General features: G+C 39.8%; 1 protein-coding gene across 1 annotated transcript; it reads left to right on the top strand.

The window, feature by feature from the left end:
- The first annotated feature begins 6,977 nt into the window (after positions 1–6,977).
- On the top strand, positions 6,978–10,620 carry LOC120540696 (14-3-3 protein eta). Its single transcript, XM_039771679.1, has 2 exons — positions 6,978–7,323; positions 9,430–10,620. The coding sequence occupies exons 1-2, from the start codon at positions 7,237–7,239 to the stop codon at positions 10,084–10,086; spliced, it is 744 nt and encodes a 247-aa protein (XP_039627613.1). The 5' UTR covers positions 6,978–7,236; the 3' UTR covers positions 10,087–10,620.
- Positions 10,621–25,145: the final 14,525 nt, after the last annotated feature.

The following is a 25,145-nucleotide window of genomic DNA, read 5'->3' as shown; positions in this document are numbered from 1 at the left end:
CCTAGTAGAGTCATGTCTTGTGTTTACACCCTAGAATATAGTGATGTGTCACCAAGGTCTCTGAAAGGTTTTATTGGATGGTTCTGGGTATTTTGGCTGTACTGAATGGAGATTGCAAGGCTTCAGTAACATTAGTGGTTATTACTGAGCAATCAGAATTGATTTTAAACAGTTGGGAGAAAAAACGGCCAGCTTTGATTTGTTTGAGCAACAGGTGATCACAGGCTGCCCAGCAATTCACAGACATTCAATTTTTCAACCTTTTTGCTAGCTCCCTGTGGAGCAACCACTGCAGATGGTGACCTCGTAAGACACTGTGGCAAAGTGGGAAATCTTGATTTACTTAATATGTTTAGGCACACTAATAGAAAAAATGTCAAACCTTTAAGTGGGCAAATGTCTGATGCAGAAGATTGCCAAATGCCTCTTTAAATCTATGGACATGTCTGTTACTATACTTTGCTTGCTTACGATTTTGTGAAGATTTAGGTGGTCAGCTTTTTAAGCTGAGCTGTAATGAGAAAGCATTTGCACAATAGTGAAAACCTGATGTAATATAACTTGTTTAATTTGGGGTTAAGGACATTAACACTAATTTATTTTTAAATAAAATTAAGTAAATAGTTATGTATATTTTATGCTTCCAGGTTGGTTACATTAATGTCTGTTTTGACCTGAAGGGACAATTCCAATGGTCACAGAATTCATTTTTAATCCAGGTGTACATCAGTTGAACCTGGTCCTCCCAGTCATTACTTGCCCTAAACTATTCATCAGTCTTGTTGTTCTTTCTACAACCTACTTCGTCTACTTCAAGATTATGGATGGCAGCATCTGGCACAAGACCTGAATGGACCTTTAGTGGAGTACCAGTCAGTCATAGAGCCCTCACACACACGCCTATACTCAGTCACGTACAGCCAAATTCGAGTCCTCTTTTAACTCTAACCTTACCTTCATAGACAAAGGCAGCTGACTGATTTTTATATGAACCCAGGGCTCTGAAGCTGATAAGGTGAACAACTCCGTTACCGAAATAATACATGTGTGGGTATTATATATATATTGTAATAAGAATGAGTCGGAGACATCATAAAGATTTGGGGCAGCCACCCGTATAATTGAATCGGCTGCAAAAAGTAGTTTTAAATAGCACGATGTGCTTAGTTTAGAGTCCAGAACAGAACTGCCTGTACTGTGGCAAGATTGCAGTTTTAAAGGGCTGTAAGGGAAATGACATCATCTATGCCAGAACTGGGAGTGGTGTCCTTATGCCCGGAAGTGACGTCATCCTTTGGGCCGGCAACAGGCGGGATTTCCCAGAAAAGGTCTGCAAGGGACTGAGAGAGATAGTCATCACACTCCGCCATTCCCTGGCCTGGCGTAGAATTACTAGTGTTTAGGCCCTTCATCTGATTCCCATGCGCACATGTGTGTATATATATATACATACACACAATTGTTACAAAAAATCCCAATTTAGAGTATGAAATAGTTTTAGTTCTGAAAGAATTTTGCCATTTAATAAGGAACACAGGGACTGAGAGACCTTAGACAGTAGAGATATTAAAATGCCACTGCTAATGTACTCTTTCTGGTTGGTAATGGCACTGATTGTGTGTATAACTACAAAGATTTTAAATGGATAAGATGTAGTCTGGAGAGGTATGACCAAACTTAACAGAACAAGATGCAGAGGACAGAAAGATATGGAAGAAGATGGTCCGCTATGGCAACCCCTAACGGGAGTAGCCGAAAAAAGAAGGTATGATCAAACTTTACTATTCTTAAAAGTCATCCAAATGAGCAGGGAATCACAGGAGACTGAGCAGTCTCACGAACATCTAATAAACTTATTATAGAATGGATTAACACAGCTGACTTACAGCTCCAGGAGAACAGGTTTGAATCCTGGCCCTATTACTGTTTTGAGTTTGCATGTTCCCCTTGTGTATCTAACCTTTCTTGTAAGTTTCATCCCATATTTCAAAGATGCACACATACTTTAAATGGTGATTTTAGAGTGGCCAGACATGGTACCCCTCAAGTGTTGCTTCCTGCATTGAGCCCATTGTTGCTAGGATTTCCTTGAGATGCCCTGTGACCTGAAATGGATTAAGTGGGCACACATACTAGTGTATCGGTGTAGTAGATAATTCTGCAGCCCCACATCTCTTGGGTCTGTGTGGTTCTCTTTCTCTAGTAGTATGTGTCCTTAAGATGTTCCTGCTCTGTATTTATTGACTTTACACTGATCCCAGTATAGTGAGCATGCCCTTTGATATAATAGTATCCTGTGTACCCGATGCAGCCTCAGTGACCCAGTAAGAGGATTAAGGTGGATAAGTCACTGGATGGAATGGATAAATAGTATGATATAAATTTGGTTATTCAGATTACTTCTCTTTCCTTGTTCTGTTCAGTTGCTTTGCTAGTATCTTATGGTCGGTGATAAGTGCTTTATATATGTAAGCTGTCATATTGATTTTAGCCATTTAGCTGAGGAGTATTGGTAGCAGTAGGGGAGATAGGCCTGGGCTGCTAATTAGCCTTCTGCTCTCTATTGCTTGTCTTCATGGTAGGTTTTGATTCTGGCTACATGTCTTTTAGAAGCTGGTCTCTCATTCAACTTAAGGTTAATCCATTCTCTAGTGTGTTATCAACATGTCTGTAAAAAACATAACTGAAGATTTTGATGTAGAAACATCTAAAAAAATTAAGTGGGGTCCTTGGCAAGCACTGTTTTATATACAGTACTTTAGGTTAGTAGTGAGATTTCACTTTCCAGCATGAAATTCAATCATTGCAGGCAGGTTGCTGAACGCTGCTTGTTACTAGGCAGATATCGGTCAGCTTTGGTGTTCACTTTTCTTCAATGTCAAAGGTCAGGCACTCCTATTTGCTGTAGTGACTTGGACCTTGCAGTAGCAGTTTGGCTACACACTCTGCCCTCATTCATATACATGGAGTTGCCAAATTATTTGGTACAACTATTTAGTGGTGTGTTGGGCCTACTCTGGCCTTTGGGACAACATGTATTTAACTGAAGATGCTGGATATACTGTTCAGGAATGCTGTACCATGCAGAAGTGGTTGTGCTGCATTGGTCCACCCAGTTTCTTATCAGTCAATTTGTGATGCTTCTGAGCCCACTGGATTCACATTTTCTAGTGGAAAAAAAAATCAGTACCCAACATGGTCCAGAGATGTAACCCTTTCAAGACAAAGTCAGTCTGATAGCATTCTAACATCAACGCCAAATTGACATGATTTGTATGGCAGTTGCCCATCGGCTTGCTGATCCTGTTCTTTCCGTTCTCCTTTGAACTCTCTGATTCACAAGCCGTTTTCAGCGATAGTATTGCTTGTCACTGGCATTTTTTTTTTTGCAACATGCTCTGTAAACCCTAAAGAAAAAGGTTGTGCATGAAAATCCCTTGGTGACATCTGCTTGGGAGATGATAGACCTAATGTGCCTTGTGCCAACTATCATGCCATATTTCAAAGTCACTGAGGTCACTTCTTTTGGCCATTTCAGTGCTCATTTGAACACTGGCAGTAGAAACACTGGTCTACCTGATTTATATCACACATTGGTATCGTGACATATGATGTATTATTATATAGATTTTGTTAGAAGGAAGCAATACAGTGTATAAGCCAGTGAAAGTAGGAGTTCCCAGTGAACTAAATCATATTCTAAAACTGACGTGCTGCTGTCCTTGGGCTACCTTGTGGATTGCTGCTACACTCGAAGGCTATCCTGCAGTCATCTTATTATTACAATGGGAACAAGTAAGCACCGCCAGACTTCACTCACCTGTCATCCTCCTGTACAAAAGCAGGTACCCTTTGTTTAGCTATTTAAATAGTAACCACATTTAGACCAGAACAGGATAATGAATCAACCAAAGGCATGTGTGTTGTCCAGAGGCATGGTGCAGGTTCTGTGTGCACCTTTGAAAGCAGTGAGCTAATCGTCTCGGCTGCTAAAATCTCCTGGCTTCCTGTGGTGTGTGAAGGATTATGCTGTGTGCTGTTTCAGTCCCAGCCACAGATCTTCACGCTGGTAAGACTGGATATGATCAGAAAGAGACAGAACAGGAACAGGCAGATACCAAGATGAAGATGAATCGGGGGAGTATGCCTCACCAGAAGAGTATTATGCTGGCATTTCGTAATCACATCCCTGGCATTTGCAGGAGCATCTGCTACAGGTTTATCAGAGTATTTGTTATCCAGGCCTGGGTTCTGGTGACATCTTTTAGTAAGATTGCCTGCTTTTACTTCTTGCCTCACTGTGCCCCCTCTCTTCTCTATTCCTCTTGTCCAGCCCTTTATCACATTATTACATATAAAAGTGGAATGTTTTGAGCTCTATGTATGTAAAATCCCTCCACATCAACACTATTAAGGCTTTTTTTTGGCTCAGGTGTTCAGAGACCCTTTCTGCCCTATTGCACTCCAATAATGTAAGCTCCCATAATCCATCTATTCTCTTACAGGTAGAACATTTTTGTGGATGCTTTCTGAAAAGAGACAGGGTTCATTCCGGCACTGCTTTCTCTTCTACACTTAACAGTCCTGCCGAAGAGCCCCAGGGGGAGTTTGGGTTAAGCCGCATCTTTTTAACTAATGCTTGCGCTGTAATGTTCTGCTTTTTTTTCCTGCCATGTCCTGCTTTTTGGGTGTGGCTCAGGGTACATTTCTGCATGTAGGGGAGCACCTGAGATTTGACAAATCCCAACTGCACTCAAAGCTATGATTCCTCTTTCTCCGCTGTACAACTAATGTCAAAATCTACCTACCCTGCTCTCATCCCAGTGTCCAAGAAATAGGAATAAATTGTTTGGGGTAATATTGTTTTAACAATAATTGGTATTGTTTAATTGTTTTGTAAAATGAGAGTCTAGATTTTCCATACTTAAATAGAAAAAGGGCAGAAGTTGTCAGTGATCAAAATGAAAAGGAGTGTGTCCTGCAGATGTTTTCTCATGAAATCACTGAAGCAGAATAGATGAGATTTAAGTAGGTCAAGCTAAGTGAGTGTTTGTGCCAGACATACCCACCAAGGTTCATATGGCTGTTTTAAAAACTTGATAGGGGTCAAAGACTTTGCCATGGTGGTGCCTCCTGCTTAGTAAATTGTGACTTTGAAAGTGATTGAAGCAGCCACATGAACATCTGTGATCATATGACCTGACTGTCAATCCCATGACTGAAAGAAGCATTCATTTTAATATGTTTATCTTTAATATTTTGCATTGAGACCATTGATAGAGAAGTACTGAAAACATTTTTACAAAGGTTTGCATGTTTTTTTTATTTTTTATTAATTTGGAGAAGGTTTATGGTAGAATGCCACAGCAAGTGGTCTGGAGTTGCAGGATGGAGAAAGAACTACAGAAGGTACTTACTGTATGTGAGGATTGTCCCATAAATGCTTGGGGGAAGTAGAGAGGACTTGGGTGAAAAGCATTGTTGGGGTAACAGAAAAGATCCCTGTTTGAGTAGGTTTGCACCAGGGATCTTCTCCAAGTCCTTACCTCTTTGTTCTAGTTATGGATGTGTTAATAAGAATATATGAGGTTAAATGATTAAAGATCCAGACGTTAGTCTGCAAGGAGAGCTATTAAAAACAGTTTAAATATTATTTAAACTCATATTTAAATGATGAAACAATTGGAAGTTGGTATCAGGAGTACTGTGGAATCGAAGAATCAATGCAATGGTTAAAGTTAAGGTTTTTTAAGAGTACCAGAAATGATGAATGGAGCTAAGACATGCAAGGCAAGGGAGTGCAGGACAAGTTGTTGGATGTGGCAGAAATTAGAATTTTAACATGGATGTGTGTGGAGTTACGAAAAGGACAGAATAAGTAATGAGACAATCAGAGGTGCAATGAAAGTGGGAGAGATATGTAAGGAAGTACAGGAAAGTAGGTTTGAGTGTATGCATGTGTGATGAGTAGAGACAATGAACATGTGGGGGGAAAAAAGTGATGGAAATGGAAGTGCAGGAGAAGAGAAAGTCAGAAGGTTCAAAAGTGGAGGTGGATGGAGGAAGTAAAAAAAGATTTGAAGCAAGAAGGGTTTGCCTGGTGAGAAGGTGCAGGACCAAGCTGGGTGGATATGGCTGATTAGGCACGTTGACTCCAAATAAAAGGGTTCTGCCTGCATCTTTTTCTTTAATGAAGTCCGCTCAGCAATAAGGTGAGCGGGTGTGCTTCATAGTTATAGTAACCTGGCCTCCTGGGTTTCACTGTGTGGATTCATTTCAGTGACTTCAGTTTTCCTGCTTTTCCTAACGGCTTTCATCATGGCCTAATGGAGTCTGCTTCTGTCTTGTGTCTGTTGCCTACTGTGTATGCTGTGCCATAAGAGGAAGGAGCAAAAGTTAATTGGCATATTAACAACAGTAAATGGGCCTTTTATCCATGAGGGAGACTCCTGCCTGAGCAGGCATCTACCTTGCGCTGCTTGCTGCTGGGATATGCTCCATCACACGTGCATGGACACTGAATTCCTACAAACGGCTAGAAGAAGAGAAGACTGACAACTGTAAGTATAATTAAGACAGAATGACACTAAGTGTTCCTCAAACGTAAGGGAGTCTGATCTACACAATGAATGGCTAGTTGACCACATCGTTCAACCATGCCACTACTGCAGCCTCTGTGACAGTCACACCTCCCTCCTGCGGAGAGACAGAGCCGGGATGAAGCAGCCAGCAGGATGGTGGGTGTCAGAGTCGTTTCACCTTTTTATGTCTAGTGCAATCAATCAGCAAGCTGCACAAAATGCAGTCTTTACTCCAAACATGCACCGCCTTCTACTGCAGCGACAAAATGCAGCATTTCCAGGGCGCAGGCGCGGCGCTTGGGCTTCACTGCTATTTATAGTAACTGACGTCACCCTGAAATATTTCCTCTCCCCTCCCCCCTTCTTGGTGGAGACCCTGTGTGCGCTTGCGCGACTGCGGCAGTGTGTGTGAGGCGCCGTGGGAAGCAGGATCGCGAGGCAGAGCGAGTGTGAGCGGCTCGTGCGTTTTGTTACCTTCGAGGTGCGGTCGGAGGAGAAAAATAAAATTCTTCATATATTTTAAACAAGAACAGTCCGCTCTGTGGCTCTGAAAGAGCGCTTCACAAAAGCACTCCCTTCCGGCAGTCCGTTTGGCGAGTCCAGTCTCGTGTGAAGCCGCTTTTGTGAGCCCTGCGGAAAATCACGCTGAGCAACAATGGTGGACCGAGAGCAGCTGGTGCAGAGAGCGAGGCTGGCCGAGCAGGCGGAGCGGTACGACGACATGGCCTCTGCCATGAAAGCGGTAAGGATGAGGAAGAGATCGGTAGACTGCTGCGTGACCGGCTGACAGGCCTGCCTGCTCTTTGAGGACAAGCGTCTCGCCAAAGGGGGGACGCGGCACAAAGGGAGCGGTAAAGGCGCGCAGCCGAGGACGAGCGAGGGGGTGGGACTAACGAGTAGGAAAGGCGCGCAGACAGATACACCGTTGGCGGGGTGCGCGCAGGGGAGGGCAGGGGGTGTGTGGGTCTGGGGAGTATGAAGGGGAATCTAGACAAAAATGAACCGGGCGTCTGGCGTACAACGGTAACCAGGTGGAGGGTGTGGTTCGGGTAGCGGAAAGGGAGTGCAGCAGTGGCCAAGAGCAGGGTGGGGCTTCGGGAGCGGCACGAACGCTACGGCGGGCGGAGGACAGTGGGGCTGGGGCGCAGCCCGAAGTCTGGGGGTGGGGTGGTCGTGGTTTGGGAGACGGGCATGATGAGGACACCAGAGCTAGTGTGCGGGCCATTTGAGCACTACTGGGGATGGGTGCAGTGCGTGATTAGAAAAATATCAGCTGCAGTGATCCATGGTTCTGCACATGGTCCAAATCCATCAGACGGGACTACTACCAGCAGATTGGGCACGGTGTGGTCAAGTCCCCGGGGTCCAAGAATAAAATGATGTTCGTGACAGACCAGCTTGAATTTCATTGGAAAGAGTTAGGGGAGGAGTCACAAAGCCACGTGTAATTTGGATTTAACGTATTCGGAAGGTCAGTAGGGGTAGCCTGCTCTGGGCCCTTGGACAAGGGGTTATTGGCAGTATTCCCTCGTGGAATTATTCCAGTCCATGGGTTTTGCAGGTACCGAGTATCACTTAGGAGAATAGGAGCTGTTCAGAAGGGATATGAGACAAATGGTCCAAGATGAGTGTGACGGGATGCTCCAGCCTTGGCAAATTTGCCTGGAATATTTGTCTGCTTTTTTAATGAATTGATCAGTTGTATTGGAGGATGGGCTTTGTCCATCTCATGGTGATATTTTGCCTACTTAGTTCTGAAATTTTGATCTTTTTTGTTGCTATACATGTTTATAAATTATACTCTAAATGGATATCAATATAACTGTGGTTAGCAGTGGATAGATATGGGTGTGGTTCTGTTTAACATTGACAAGAGTGCCAGTGGACAAAAGGAAACCATCAGTGCTTTCTTTGTTTCCAAGGCAGGATGATGGGGGAGGGTGCGTTCTGGTGGTGTAATTGTTGGCAGCACTATTAAATGGGCAGACTGGCAAATTTAACTCTCTGCTTCCTGATTATTAATTTGTAGAATAATTGCATGGGAATGTTTTGGGGGGGTTTGTCCAAATTTAACCTGTTGTGGTTTGGTTTTACCTAGAGAATTGCTTCCACTGAGATGTATTGTGACTTTTTGAAGGGGGTGTCATGTTTGAGGTCAGAGTGGAGATGTAGAGCCACAGCAAGGCTACTGCTTAGCCTTGCTTATATTTATTCTTCTTTTTAATTGTGACATCTATTGTATTGATTTTACAATGGTTGGGCGTTAACTGCGGTAAATCACAATCCTTCTGCTTGGTTGCTAATTTAATAATAAAATGCAGTTTTCATGTTCCTGTATTCAAATTCATAATCTGTTTGCCACCATCTGGATCAGTGTTTGTATTTCTTTGGTTTGGTCTTAATTTGGTACAATATTTGCAAGGGTTATTTGTAATTTTGGACAGCAGTTAAGTTATTCTGCACATGTACTTTTATTTTTAGTCTTGCAGCATGTTCCGAATAAAGACAATGTTTTCCCTTAGTGGGCTGTCCTTATCTAAAATTATTAATTGCCCAATTGACCTGGTTATCTGAAATAATTTCATTTTTTTCTTCTGTGGAATAATCAGTGCGGTTCTTGCAGGTTAGTCATTTCCAGGTCGTGTTCTCTGGCAACACACAAACCCCACTTCACCCCACCCCAAGCCTGGCTGATTTATTTGTATGTAGGAGCCATACTGCTGTTGGGCAGATCTGCTTGTTACAGAGTGCTACCTCTTTATTTCACATGTTACATTTTGTATAGTCCTTTTTCTTTAGGAGATGTTATTATGAAAATAGGGTTAAAAGTTTTTTTTTGCCCCTACAGGTGACTGAACTAAATGAGCCCCTCTCTAATGAAGATAGGAATCTTTTGTCTGTTGCTTACAAAAATGTAGTGGGTGCCAGGAGGTCTTCATGGAGAGTGATAAGCAGCATTGAACAAAAGACCTCCGCAGATGGCAATGAGAAAAAGTTGGAGATGGTGCGAGCATACCGTGAGAAGATTGAGAAGGAGCTGGAGACAGTGTGCCAGGACGTCTTGACCCTTTTGGATAAATTTCTCATCAAAAACTGTAACGACTCACAGTATGAGAGCAAAGTCTTCTACCTGAAAATGAAAGGCGACTACTACCGCTACCTGGCTGAGGTGGCCACAGGAGAGAAGAGGTCATCAGTGGTGACATCCTCTGAGGAGTCATACAAGGAGGCCTTTGAAATCAGCAAGGAGCACATGCAGCCCACTCACCCCATCCGACTGGGCCTGGCTCTCAACTTCTCGGTCTTCTACTATGAAATCCAAAACGTCCCTGAGCATGCATGCCTTCTAGCCAAGCAAGCATTTGATGATGCCATTGCTGAGCTGGACACTTTAAATGAGGATTCCTACAAGGACTCCACTCTCATCATGCAGTTGCTACGAGATAACCTGACCCTCTGGACAAGTGACCAGCAGGATGATGAAGCAGGAGAAGGCAACAACTGAAGAGCTTGTAGCGCCTCAGATCACCACCATCACCATCCCATTCATAGTCATTTTCGTCTCCCCATCTCAGGTCACCCCACCCCACTGTCACACTGCGTAACTTGATTCTGCTCATGCCTGCTGTTGGCACAGCTGTTTTTATCTGCTGTCTCCCCATCCAAGTACAATCATTTATCTAAAATAATGTCTTCATTGGCAGTGTTGGGTTTGTGTTGGCATTTAAAGCCCCTTTGCTGTAGTCACAATTGAATTGTGCCAATTATTAAAGTTTGCAAGTGAGGCATATCATTTTACAGGCCAATTTAAAATAAAGATTGAGAATATTGATCTTCATTCAGTACTAGTGATGGTAGAATTATTTAATGACAAGTATAGAATCCAGTTGGAAAATAGCTCTGTAATGGATGGGATGCTGGGCAGATATATCTGGTAATATGCCTTGTGCATGCAAAACAAAACTTGATTAAAATAACAAATCAAAAATAATAAAGATCATGTTTATTGAACCTATTGAAGAGGGACAGAACTGTCACAGAAATTGCGTCACTGTGTCTTATGTCAACGGGTTTGAAATCCATGGTGTGTTTAGGGAAGGGTTTTTTTTTTTTTTTGTTTTTTTTTTATTTTGACATGTTGTAATTTATGTGATGCTATATGATGTGCACACTTACGTTTTAATGCATTACATACTTAAAATGTTTTGATATGTGCAAATGAGAAATTTTATCAGTTTTTTTATGATGGTGTCTTTTTTTTTTTTTTTTTTTTTCGTCGTTTCATTTCCTCTTCTTCAAACCTTTTGCCTCAGTCAGCTCTTCAGTGTTCCTGGCCTGACCAGACTGTCTTTAGTCTGCTTTCCAATGCACTTGGGATGGAATGCCAAACTGAAAAATTTAAATGTTTTGGGTTGAATGGATTAAAATAAATGCTGCTTAAGGTATATAATACTGAATGGCCATGTACCTCATTCTCTGGGAGTATAAGCGCATACAATTTCCTGAGTGTTTTAAATGCCTTGGCAGTTTTGCCTAGCAACAGCATAAACCTCCATACTTGCCTGTACACTTTGAAGATGTAAAGGGTATACAATCAAAATGTCTGGTTTAGCCTTGCACTGCACACAAGGAGAACTAGTAGTTTTGAGTTTTAACTTTTGGAGCTTATTTACTCAAAAGTCTGGTAAGGTAGTAGTCTGAGATTATATGCAATTTAAGAATTTTTAAAGCTGCAGCACTTGTATTGAGCCCCAGTGTGTTAATGTCCGAGGTAATAAAGCAACACACATTGTTTAGATTGAAAACCCGAAGGTACTGAAGTTCCTGGATACAGACATTTCGGTGGCTGACATAAGCAAAATTATACTATTACCTGTGCATGAATATTTTGGTTGTTTAATCGTATAGACCCTGATACCATGGCTGTTAAGTGTGTAAAAATAAATTAAGGCTACTAGGGACATTAATTTGTGGGTTTCTACTCAATTGGGGACATTTCTTAATTCAGCCTAATTTTCTTTTTTTTTTTTTTTTTTTGAGCTTGAACATTATTTCTGTCATCTGTTGAGAATGCAAATGTGACTTTTCATTCCCACCCCCAGCAAACTGTTTAACTCTGCCTATTACAACATGGCTTTAAAATTATAATCGAGATTTCTCTGCGTCTGGGTCTCCACGGTTGTATTCTCATTTGAAACTGAACTATTGCCACACTGCAGTAGAAGTCTCTTTAACTGTTCTGCTTTTATGGTTAAGGGTTATGTTTTGGGAAGTTTATTTTCATTTTCCTTTTTTAAATCACGGCAAAAAAGCTGCATTGTTGAAGGGGATAAAGGGTGCTTTAAAATGGTTATAATTACCCAAAGGTAAAATGTTCATTGTTGTGACTTTTTTTTTCCCCCACTTTAAATGGGTGAAGTTGGTTGAAGTTGGCATTCCGTTGACGATGAGATGTGCATTCCATGAATTTAGAGTTGCTTGTTTTTAGATTGCTAAATGATGAATAAGTTGGTAATAGATGTGAGGTCTTCAACAAAGCTGATGTTTTGTTTTTTAAGTGATGGTTAATACTTGTTTCTATATATATAATATATATAAATAAATGCATATACAGAGAGTATGGGCAAACTCTGTATAGGTTGTGCGTGGGGCCTGGATTTGAACAAGATTTATAAATCATTCACCCATTTTCCTGAATTTAATTACATTTAGTAGATGTTGTTAGTTATTCTAAAAGGCACATACCGAGCAAAGAAGTGTTTGTCATTTTTAGAAAATTGTATATTGAGTGCATGATTTTGTTTGTATCCTTTAGAAGATTTCCTCATTTGGTATCATTCTAAGAGCCCACACTGGCCTAGTGTAATTGTATTGCCTCTGCAATACTCTGTATTATTAATAGGCTAACCTTGTACTGTAGTGGCAACGATAAGGCATAATTAGGCTATGTCTGCTCTACTCTCTTCTTTGAAGGTTTTCAACTAGTGCACTCGTCTTTTAAAGTAAAATTCACACCATGAAACTATGGATCTAGCCTTCCGTTTTGTTTCCATTTGTTTTTTATACTTTGGTGGATTTTTGTTCTCATCTGTCCGCTTTCTTCTCCCCCAGGTGAATGGCATGGAAACTGATGTCACTCCCAACCTTTATTGTCAATTTTAAGCAGAGGGAGATAAAAACAGGTTTACTCTGTAGTGCTGGATATCTGAAAGAAACCAGACATTGGATCTTACAATCCCTGGTTAACACCTTGTTTTCAGGTAGGGTGTGGTAGATTGTCTACAGCACAAGGAAACTGCTTTGAGTCAGTCAACATTTGTGAGAAAGCAGGCAAGTCAAACCAATAAGACCCTTGTTAAGATTTCAGTAACCTGTAGTGCTAAAATTGGATGTGATTTCACAGTATGCAGGAGAATGTCTTGGGAAGTTGACTTTTTCATTGCATATCAGGACAGCGTTAGTGTGGTTGAAGTACGAGACACACTTCTAAATGAGAGCTTAAGAGTGCAGTCAGGTGACATTGGATATTTTTCATTTTTTGTTTGTGTTCTTTCCGTTTTAGTTACCTTAAATGACATCCTATGCAACTTGGTAATTCTGCTGTTCTGCAGTTGGAATATGCCATATGTTCTGCACATATAATGGCTCCAGTTTAGATTTCCAAAGCACAAGTCTACTGTTTTCAGGATGGAAGAGACAGCGGTTGAATAGCTGCTTCACTTTATTTTGCTCTAATATTGTATGTTATGAAATGGCTACTTAAAGTGGACATTTCAGAATTCAAAGAAGCTCCTGAAACTAATCTCCACTAATTTTGTAGGCCCTGTGTTGTCTTTTGTAAGCACAGGAATGTTGATATAAAAAGAAATAAACTGAAGTGTCTCGTTAGGATTATTAGATGGGTTCATTACATCTCTCCGAAATCTGGACATATAGGGGAACGTTGATAATTTGAAGTAATCCAGTTTATAGGCTTTGCTACAGAATTGTCTGGTCCTTCCTTGCAGTTCTGTTAATTTATGGTTCATGTTTGAGGCATCTTGCAGTTTACAAATTGCCAGCAATATCCCTAAATGGCCTAGTTTTATCCTCATTAAATTCTTCCTGGACTCTTTATTGAGGGAATGTGTAGCCTGGATAGTGTTGGGAATGAATGTAATACCACATCTTCAATACATGCACTCTTCATCTACTAATTTGTTAGGCAAATTTATATAGTGTCCCCAATTGTGGTGAACAATAGCCAGAAAGTGTGAGTACACCTCAGAATACTCCCACTTGAACTTTTTTTTTTTTTGCCTTCAGAGCATCAGTAATATTACTTACTGGACAATAAACATTGTAAAAGGTAACAACACTTATTGGTGGGAAATGAGTACTTAGTTTTATATGACACCCATCTTTCTTTCTAGAGATAGAAGAGGTAATGTACAAGTTGCATATAATGACTTTAAGTGTACTTCCAGTGCAGTTAAACTGCCAACTTTAAAATGCAGTATTCTCAATAAGTTTTAGTGCTTTGTAAGATTTATACTTCTAGGTCATTGGAAGTGTGGTAACAGCTTTTCAATACAGGAAATGCAGAGCACTGTGGTGCCCAGTAGATGAACTGCTGCTTCCCTGCTTTTTTGTATTCTCGGCAATGACGATGACTTTTTATATTTTGTGTGTGTATTTATGTACAATGTATATTTACATGTATAAAATACTTTTTTTTATTTTAAGAATGCATTGGATGTAGTAAAAAGTTGTTGGGATTGCTTATCCTTGTACCTGATGTTTGTAAGACAGGCTATATCTCACCGCCACTCAAACTGATCAGTCTCTTTGGACTGTTCATGTCTTTGAAAAGGTAATTTCCAAAGAAAGGTATTTGATGGTTATTTATAAATTTTTATTTTACATTGGCATTTATAAGAGCAGTACGTATTAGTGATGTATGTGTGGTTTGGAGGGTGTGGAAGGGAGTAATGTTCCTGTTTAGACGTATCTGTCTTTTCGAGTGCCTTAAAGAGAGGGAGCATGGAGAGCTAGTTTTATACTTCGTCGGACACTGTTATTCTCAGTGTTTCAGCCCTTGTTCTTCCCAAGAAGAAAATGAAAATTAACAGTTAAAAATATGCACATCTCAGCAAAGTAAGGATCTTGTCCTGTGTGACCTTCAGAAAAATATGAATCTTATACCACAGATCCCAGATATCAAGGTGTGGATTGTTTCCTTGACCTTCATATTATTAGAGTTTTAGTCCAGGGGAGGAGCAGGGATTGCAGAGTCACCCTGTGCCTGGCTGATTAGAGAAAGACAGCTGACTTCATAGGTATGCTATTGGTTGTCATCATCAATCTTTTGTCATCAGCCGGCACCCCTCGAAGTTCTTGTTTTCTTTGCGATTAAAACTGCCATTAAACAGGAATGAATGATAGTAGAACAACAGGTAGTCGCAAACCTGGGTGATTTGTGGGAGACTGGCATCATGTTTTCTGATGTCAGCACCAGAGGGTGTCTCTAGCCGTTTACATTCGTATGAGAAATTGGCGACCTTATAACGTGTTTGTGCAATTAGAGATCTCTGCGTGACTTTGTTGCAAAGGTTTGTAGAACTGGAACAGTGAAAGCAGACTGCTGTGCTCTGATGTAATTACATTGAGGGAACGTTGCCAGGACAACAGCATGATGTCGTCTCCAACAGTTTTTCTGTGAATACAGAATTATGTCACTGTGGTCTGTTGCTATGGTGATGTGCTTGCCTGGGTGATATGAATAAGGGGGTTGGTAAGCGGTGATAGGAACTGCTGCATCGGGGGCTTTAAGCGTCTCAACATTGGCATTGTCAGTACGTACGTACGGTTGTTGCTGCCTTCAGTTTTTATTTACAATTACATTTGTTACTTGTCAGGGAAGCCTGATTTTTTTAGTATGTTTATTTTATAATCAGTAGAACTGGACACAGCTGGTGATTGGGATCCGGTGAGGTGTAACATAGCTTTCTGGAGATTGGAATTTTAATATCAGAAGAAGGAGCAAGATGCTGCAAGTTAAATTGGCAGTGGAATATTCTGGAATTTAAAATGCAATATTCATTTGCCCAGCACCTATCAAGCTAAAAGATTAAAGAACACAAAATCCTGTCCAAAAACAGTGATTGGTGACCATAGTCTGATCTTTAAAAGTGATTGCTATATAAAAAGCTTCACATTCGCAGTCCATAAGCTGTGTAGTCAGTCCTTGTGACTTGGGAGCCAAGTACCACAATGCCTGGATTAGATGTTTTTGCGAACATCAAGAATTTAGCACAGGGAAGTTATAAATTATATTAGGCTAAATGTGAATCTGAGTGCTTACTAATTTTCTGCTTTGCATGAAGGGTAACAGGTAGCTCTTTTCCTTAAGGGAAAAAATTACTCTGATCTAGAAGGAAAATGGATTTGGAGGCCTATTCTTTTGTATTGATTTTGTTGGTGCTGTCAGCATCCGCACTATGGTAGAAGCAATGCACCACGTTACTAATCCTTTTTTTTTTTTTTTGCGTGCTGCAAGTGATTTGGATGGTGCTTATGATGGGCATTATACCAAAAAATGGGGTTCAGGATTGTGCTTTACATATGATATCAGCCTTCCAGTTTGTACAGTGATGGAGTTGAAGAATTACACTGTATGTTCAAGAGAAGTCCCTTGGGTAGCTTGACAGAAGTCCCAATATTCTGCTAAAATTTGCACTGTTTGGTTTTGACAAACTGCAGCAATTTGAAGTGTCTGGTAAAGTGAATTCTGTACAACAATTAATGGGAATGACTCGAGGTTAGGAAGAGAATGACACTGCTACTTTGAAAGCGATAATTACTAGGGTGTGCTGTTTTCATTTGATATTACAGTCAAACATGAGCAGTTTTCGTTCTCATCACCCCTACTTCTGTCTGACACATCTTGGAACTGATCACTACTTGCTTGAGTGGCTGCCCAATTTCATGGACACTTGGAATGGAGAGAAGCAAGAAATTGTTGTGCAGACATAATTGGTGGTGGAATTTTGCACTTTGAAATTTAGAGGGATACACCTTTTAATGTTCAAATTAAAAGTTGAATACAATTCTAGTACAATTAATCAGTGTACCTTGCAATGAGATGGCACCCTTGTTCGGGTTTCTTACAAGCACTTCATGCTACAACAATAAGGTTTGTCATCCTTCGTTTGCGGAAATTGGTCAAACAGATCACAAAATGAATGGAAACTCGAGAATAAAGTGAGTGAAACGGTTCACACCAAGTAGTGACTGCCAAGGATTGTTAGTAATGAAATGGAGCTGGAAAGCCTTTGATTTTAAAATCGCTTAAAGAGGTTTTGTGTCTATACAAAGCCAATTGCCTTTCTGTTCATTTCTCTGGGAGATGAAGTCACACTATTCTAAAACATGGAGAACATATTTAGTGCTTAGCAATTTCCAGTAGTGTTTCCAAAGATAGTCCATCCCACCTTATAAATGTCTTGGTTTGTTATTGGACCTCTGGGAGGGCCCTTCGCTTTTTTTTTTGGGTGTCCTAACATTGCTCATTTCCTAAAGAGGAAAAAAAACTTTTGTTTGTTTGCTCTGAAGACAGGATTACGTTGTCTCTGATGTATACAAAACCCCCATCTAAGATTGATTCCTGCTTTACTCTAGTACTGCCAGGACAGTCATCAGTTCACTGCTCTCCTTTGGTTATGTTACTCCATTTTCTACAATACACACCTTTGTTGTACAAAAGCAGTTTGTCATATTTTTTTCAGGCACAGCAGAGTGAAATAGTCCTCTACTGTTTTTCATTCATCCTTTATGATGACCAAACTGGCAGCTGAGGAATGAGACTGTATTTTTTAGGTTTGATTTCCTGTAGTGTTTAAAATCTGTTTACTGAAGTCTTCAAAGTTTTACTTATCATTGAATGTAGCGAAAAGTCAAGCAAAATGGCACCTTTTATTAGCTAACTAAAAATATTGTAATATGCAGGCTTTTGAGGCAACTCGGGCCCCTTCTTCAGGCAAGATGTAAATGGCTAACACGGTACAACACCCTAGTACTACTTCTCATTGAAGAAATTTAACCACATCACTTAAAAAAAAATGTGCTAGTTTTTGTCAGTGTAAACTAACATTAGACACCATACTACTCCAATTTGCAATTGCCATTTACCTAACACAACTCTAGAATCTTTGAGGGAACCAGAGATGGAGCAGAACATACAAACTCAATAGATGAGGAATGGGCATCAGCTTGGAACTCTGAACATGGTACTCTTGAGATCGCGCCACTAACCAGAGTTTCATAAAATACAATTTCAAAGTGAGATCAAATGCCTGTACAAAGTCTGCTACAACTCTTACACATGTTCTTAGACTGTTTCTCAATGTTCACCATCTGTATTAGGCTTGAACTGTGCCATTTCTTTATAACCTCTTGTACTTCTTAGACAAGATCTGAAAGCTGTGTGCATATGGGGGAACTAAGACATGGATGTTCTGGATATATCCATTGTAGTACAAGCATGATATAAATAAAGAAAATATTGGAAATATGATATCTTTTTGACATGAAAATGCTACTGGTTCAGTTATGTTTAAGGTGCACTAAAGGTTGCACTTCAGTCTATAATTAAATGTTGAACTTTTTTGTACAGTTCCTTGATTTTTAAAGAATGTCTTACAGTGAGTAAATTGGAACGTGGTGTTATGTGTAGTACTGCATTTTATTCAAGTCATATGAGAGAACTGCTTTCCTAACCACCTACCTAAAGGGGTTTGGGACAAAAGGGTTAATATGAAGTAAACCCGCTAAGATAAAATATCCAAAAGGGTAGCAGATATTCAACCCTTCCAGGTAAGTAATGACAACATTAATAAAAGTCTACTGGATTCTAAAAGATGGTCAGACTGTTGCTCATAAAGTGACTATGTTTTTAATCTTAAAAAAGGAACTGCTTTTTCTTTGTGTTTATAATGGTTAATTAGGCTTCTGCCGTCTGAGTAAAATACAAAGTGTCCTAACAGTTGGTGTTGTTATTCCAATATTTTTGTCAATTAAGCAGTAGCAAAATATTTTCTTTTCATTACCAACTCCCTGCATTTCTTAGGTAGGCAGTGTGGTGTAAAGGCAAAACCAATGGACTGTAAACTAAAAGGTTACAAGTTCAGTTCCTATCTCACAGTGTGACCCCAATCTTGTACACTACCTTGGGAAGTGGGAATGATAGTAGTCGTAACCATTCTATAATGTTTGGCATTTTGCAAGTGTCTTTGTGTTTGGTGGTCTGTAGGCACATCAGACCTGGAAGTAATTATTTCTACATAGTGCCAGGTGTGAACTGAAATCTTGGCAGTGTGGCTGCAGTCTGAAGAGTTGTATGTGTGTGTGTGTGTATATAATTAAATACATCTATTGTAGAGTGACAAGTCAACAGTTCACGTTCTACTTGAGAAAATCTGACTAGACCGATACTGCTATGCTTATTTAGTCAGTCATAAGAAACAAAGTGTAAAAAGTAGTAAATCAGCCTATAGACCAGGGTCACTCAACACCAAATGCTGGATGACCGAAGTGGCTGCTGGCTTTTGCTTTAATCAAATTCTTAATTGGAACCTATATATTTACTATTAAAGCAATATGTTTTTGGGCTTAGTTTTAACTAACTCATTTGTTACAATTCAGATGCATTAATTGCCTGTTTTAGTTTTAAACTGTTCCATCAAGGTTTTAATTGTTGCCTGTTGTCTTAACCAGACATCCGTTAATAATAAGGTGCGAATGGCCCAGGACCCACCAGCTCTCCAGCTGATGTGCTTCTGTTTAAACCTGTGCCCAAGCATCATGACGTATCTGTGTTAATACAGTGTTATGAACTAAATGAGAGAGAAAGGAACGACCGAGAAGTACAGATCTGTTCTAGACGACAGAAAATATGAATAATGCTCTCAAAAAATGAAAAATCTACAATGATAATGATTTGTAGTGGAAGAATTGAAGTACTAATGGGTCATCTAATTAAATACGAAGTTGCATTATCTTCTAAGGGCTGGTTTCTAATTCCGAAACTGGTTAGAATAAAAACTTGCACCTACTGTGGACCTCCAGGGCTGGAGTTGACTACCTCTGTTTATAGACCTTGGAAAGTTCATAAGTAAGCTACACCATCTTTTAGGTAAGACTAAAAAGTTCTTTGTTTTAAAATAGCAATATTTACTGTATGTATGAGTATACAAATGTTTAAAATTGATTATAGTACAAAATTCATAAAAATGTATTTCCTTCACCCAGATTTAATTAACTAGCTTTCTTAGTAACCATCCACACTTTTATGTTTTACTTTAGAAATGCAGACATTTTCATCTTCTCTCCATGATATCCCAGCATTTTCAATCCACAAAAATGAACACACATGAATCCGACTCTGAAAAGCATTTTCCATAAACTCTCCGTTTAAGCCTGGATGGGCAAAAACAAAGATAACTGAAAATGCTGACTCCGTTGTGCTCTGGTTGGTTCATTCTTACTACATGGATCTTCACTGATTGGATTCTGCACAATACAATGTCTCAATCCCTGATTGGTCACCCTTCAGAAAAGAAAAACATATTCCAACATAGTGGGCATAGAGGAGCTGCTTTCCATTGTGCATGTTGTGTTGCTTACCTGTATGCTTATAAAAATCTCTTTTATACCAGTCACTTACTACAGTTTTGCCGTAAATCCTGTGGGCAATGGCATTACCATTGGAGTGAAAAATTAAGAGCTCCTTGAAAACCTGATTGTAACATTCACATGTGACAGCCTCTTATCAATGTTTATTACTTTCTCTTGATCCATTAATTAAGGATGGGTGCTTTTCCCAGCAAAGTTAATGACACGGCACTTAACAAAATTTCTGCAGAATACAGACGATCTTGCATGAATACAGGGGAAAGACTCAAAAGCATGATGCAGTAAAGTGAAGCTAAAGAAACACACACATGCATGCATTTGTTTTCTTTATTGAGTTAGTTTTACAAATAACTGTTTGGTTCAAGATGCACCCCAATAGCTAGGGACTGCTTATAATCAATCCTTTTGCAAGTGAACATAATGCTGGTCACTTTAAATGTCGGTTTAACATTTGTGGTGATTTTATTTAATGACCAACTACTATCGCCAGTTCTGAAGATCACTACATTAATGTGATATTAGGGGGTCAATTTACTGCTGCTCCTTAAAGAAATTCTCTTTCTATGCCCTGTACACACCATCCCTGTGCATGTTGATACTTTCAAAGTGCATAAAGTACAAGGGACTTTGATTCTCATGGGGCTCTGAATTTTTATATATATATATATATATATAATTTGGATCACTTTTACTTGGAGTTAGTTAAAAGTTCAGGACACATCTTATTCCTTTTTTTTTTAACTGTAACATAAGTAAGTAAGATGATTTTCTCAGTCATTCAGCGAGTCAAAGGTTTAAGGCCCAATGTCTTATCCAGCATTTCAGACAGGAAAATGGACTTCCTGTAAAATGTGGCTCTTTTCCTTTTTCTTAGTGTGGCTAAGCCATTTGGAGTTTAAACTCGCAGTTAACTTTTATTTATTTCCCCTCTGGGATTAATAAAGTGTATCAAATCAAAAAAATGTAATACATTTTGTGACCCTTAGAAAATCACTTTGCCCATCTGTGCTCTAATTTATAAATAAATCCAGTGTAGCCTATATTGGTTATGTTACGTTTCTTTGCATACAGCTGTCCCCCGAAATATGCAATTTTGATAAAAATGAAAATGGGTGTAATCACTTTCAGACACCCTTTGTTTAAAATGATTCCAGCTCTTTGCTTTCCAGAACTTTTTTCATTATACAGTTCTGTGTTATTGGTATATTTTACTAGGTAATTCTATTATAAGGTTTTTTTTAACTGAAACCTAAAACTTACCTTTTTCACAAGTCTTTGTATGGTTCAGGTGTCTCCCCTTTGTCTCTCACCCAGTGGCAGGGATATGTAATGGGGCAAGAAACACACCATAGATAAGTATTGAATTGCATAAAGTTGATACAACTTTCTAAGATGAGGTGTCCTTTTGGTTTATTCTGTAAGATCACTTAGTAAGTGCTTCTTACTAGCAAGCAATGAGAGAAGAGACCTCAATTTTGCCAATCCTAACACCTGTCTATCTGTCATCGTCAGGACTCTCTATATCAGTGCAATGAATGAACTGCCCTTTAGTGTCCTTCTCTGACTGCTGTTAACATGGTCGTCCTTTAAACTGAGTTTGCTCATAACTCTGCTGTGAGAGTTTAATTCTAGACTATCCATCTTTCAAGCCTGTTTTATTTATTTTTTTTTTGTGGTGCTATGGTTAGCACTACCACCTCACAGCATTAGACAGTAGTGTTCGGGTTATGCTCAGTCACCGTCCATACAGACTTCTCACATTCTTAAACTTGTTTGCTTAGGTTTTTGCAGGAGATCCAGAACCCAAATATGGATAAAATAGGTTTATTGGTCTGGTATTGTTGATTGTTTCCTGTGCAGAAATGTATCCTCCCTTCCAGAGTTGGTTCAACAGTATTAGAGGAAACAGGTTTTTAAAACTGGATAGTTTGAAGATGTACTACAGGAATGTACATTTACTTTTTCTGTTTTGTATGCCTATGTAAACTTAGCAAGTTCTCTCCATGACCTTGTGTTTACCTAAGAGTGCTCTTCTTTTACTCCTACAAGACAAAGATGTGTGTTTTTGGTTCATTGAGTAAGTGAGTGAGTGAGTGTAGGTGGGTGTGCGTGTGACTGCCTCGTCCAGAGATAGTTTTTAGTACGTTATGCCAATTTATTTACCGGAGAGTATACACTACCAAAGTGAAAACCAACCATTCCTCTTTCTTGTCCTCCTCCTCCTGATTATCATGACAGGGTCATTACTGTCACTGAAAAGGACACCTTCTTCATATCTGAGCTAAATTTCTGTAGTAATAACTCAGGCAAACAAACATCTCTATTTTATTTTATTGGACTTTTTCACAGTGGCCACTATTCCCAAGTGTTTTACAATTCCAATTGGAGCTCTGGTCCGATATGGAGCTTGTGCAGGATCACATACTGAAGGAAATGTAGAAACTGATCTAGTAACCATATTTTTAGGCTCCAATTCCTTTAGCCACACTACCTGTATAAGGAGAGGGAAAAGCTACTACTAAATTTGAGAGAGAAACAGAGAATTTCTTTTACCAGTAGGACACACTGCCTGCTATATAGAATGGGAAAATGTACTATACATTTCCAAAGTTTAGTAGAAATGCAGTGGTTTGAGCAGGCCTGCACAAGTGGAAACCAGTGTCATCCACATGTGATGTGTTAAATTAAGGTCTGGTGGCTTTTGGGAATAAGTCGGGAGATTTAACTGAACTCGGTCACAAGTTGCCCTCTAGTGGTTAGACATCAGCATGAAAAGCAAGGGGCCTCTCACCTGCTGTAGCTGTGGTCTTGTATGCATGACAGAGACAGAAATAATGTTGGTAAAAAAAAAAAAGAAAACATTGTCCCATTTCATGAGCTACCTGAATCAGAAAAGTTAGGCAGATGAGACTTTTCCTATGGTACTTTAGAAATCATGATGTGTTATGGATGAGAGGTCATTGCTTACTACAGTTTTGCATGACAGTAGTCAACAGTCATGCTGATTATAGGTCACATATTTGTGCTCTTCTTCAGGCATAGGGCCTGGAAGAGGTGTGTTTTAGAGAGCATGAAGCCCCCTTCAGTGTTAGTTAGTTAGTTAGTGTTCAGTGTTAATGAAGTCCTATTTTCGGAGTATACAGGTTACACAGTGGATTCCACCGTATTGTTCCATGGTCCTTAATACCATTCCAGCTATGCCAATTTAAAATGAACAGACTGTTAAAAGAGGACAGCATGTGTAGGGTACTGGTGGCCTCTTACTGCTCACATTAGGGAGCACTTAACCACAACTTGCACAGATTTCTTGAAATGCTTCATTTCAGGGTCCTGCCAGTCCCACATGTAGCAAGCATTGCCATAGAAACTAGCGCTTTTATGTATGCAAATGAGTAGCACCCACACACAGTCCCACGCACAAGCACAGTATGATACAGGCTGACACAGAAATTCAGAAAGAGAGAGACACACACACACACACAACCAGACAAAAACACTATAGAAGAAGATTACAATAAAATGCACATGAACTGAAATACTGAAAAAAAACATGGACCAGACAAAATACATAAGACTGATGAAACCAAGAGCTAAATGAACAATTTGAACTTTGATAAAACACATCAAAATGATGGCGAAAATGCTTGCTGAGTGCAATGCAGATAAGTGAGTGAGAACCAAAGAAACCACTCGCACTGAAATCTAAAGAAGTTTGAAGAGCGTGAGATTCAAGACAAACAAATCGTCAGCCAAGTTCTCGGATTTTAATTTTGGGTTAGGTTTCATATTAACTTCAGTTATGACTGGAGCCCCTGGCTTTTAGAATGGCAAGTATGCTTAGAAGTAGCTTCCTTGAATGTGTTTCAAGAAGCAAGGAATTTATTCCTCCTTACAAGAGAGGGATTAAAGAAGGAGTAGCAAGTGTGGGTGTGCATTAAGTGTGCCCTGTGATGGAAGCCTGGCATGGTCCTACCCTTTAATCCAGTGCTGCCAGGACCCAGAATTAGGTTATGTGACTTAAGAAAGACAAGTGGCTGCAATGAAAGGTGCTCTGGTATTCACCTCACCTCGCTTGAAGGCAATAGATTTGCATCATTTTAATAAAATAGCAGGTTTCTGATAATGTTATTGTATGTTTTTCCTTTTGTTGAGTCTATAAAAAGAATTTTTTTTTTTTCTCTTTAAAAAAATTTCAGGAACTTGAGTTTGCACTTTGACTTCCACGTAAATGAAAGTTTAAGGAAGGGGTCTTGCTGTCAAGTTAAATCTAGATTTTGATTCTATGGTGTTCAAAACATTAGGTAAATTTGACTTGAGCATGGTGTCTGTGGAAGCATAATGTACAACGATAAGTGAACAAATGGACCTATCCTTTTCAAACAAGTTTCATCATGTCTGTCATGTTACAGGCTCCAGGCTTATTGTTTTTGGTGCAGTTTGGTACAGAACTTCTCTCAATAGCCTTCAAAAATTTTTTGACCTATATCCAACAGTAACTACTGTAGATATCCATCCATCCATCCATCCATTTTCCAACCCGCTGAATCCGAACACAGGGTCACGGGAGTCTGCTGGAGCCAATCCCAGCCAACACAGGGCACAAGGCAGGAACCAATCCCGGGCAGGGTGCCAACCCACCGCAGGACACACACAAACACACCCACACACCAAGCATACACTAGGGCCAATTTAGAATTGCCAATCCACCTAACCGGCATGTCTTTGGACTGTGGGAGGAAATCCACGCAGACACGGGGAGAACTTGCAAACTCCACGCAGGGAGGACCCGGGAAGTGAACCCGGGTCTCCTAATTTAAGAAAGATTTTTCCAGTTTGCTCCATTTAGTCATAGGACCAGGCCTATTAATTTGAAAAATTCTTGCACTGGTAGTT

Source organism: Polypterus senegalus, chromosome 12 (genome assembly GCF_016835505.1).
Source record: "Polypterus senegalus isolate Bchr_013 chromosome 12, ASM1683550v1, whole genome shotgun sequence".
NCBI classification, from domain to species: Eukaryota; Metazoa; Chordata; class Cladistia; order Polypteriformes; family Polypteridae; genus Polypterus; species Polypterus senegalus.
This window is presented reverse-complemented; position numbering and strand designations above follow the sequence as displayed.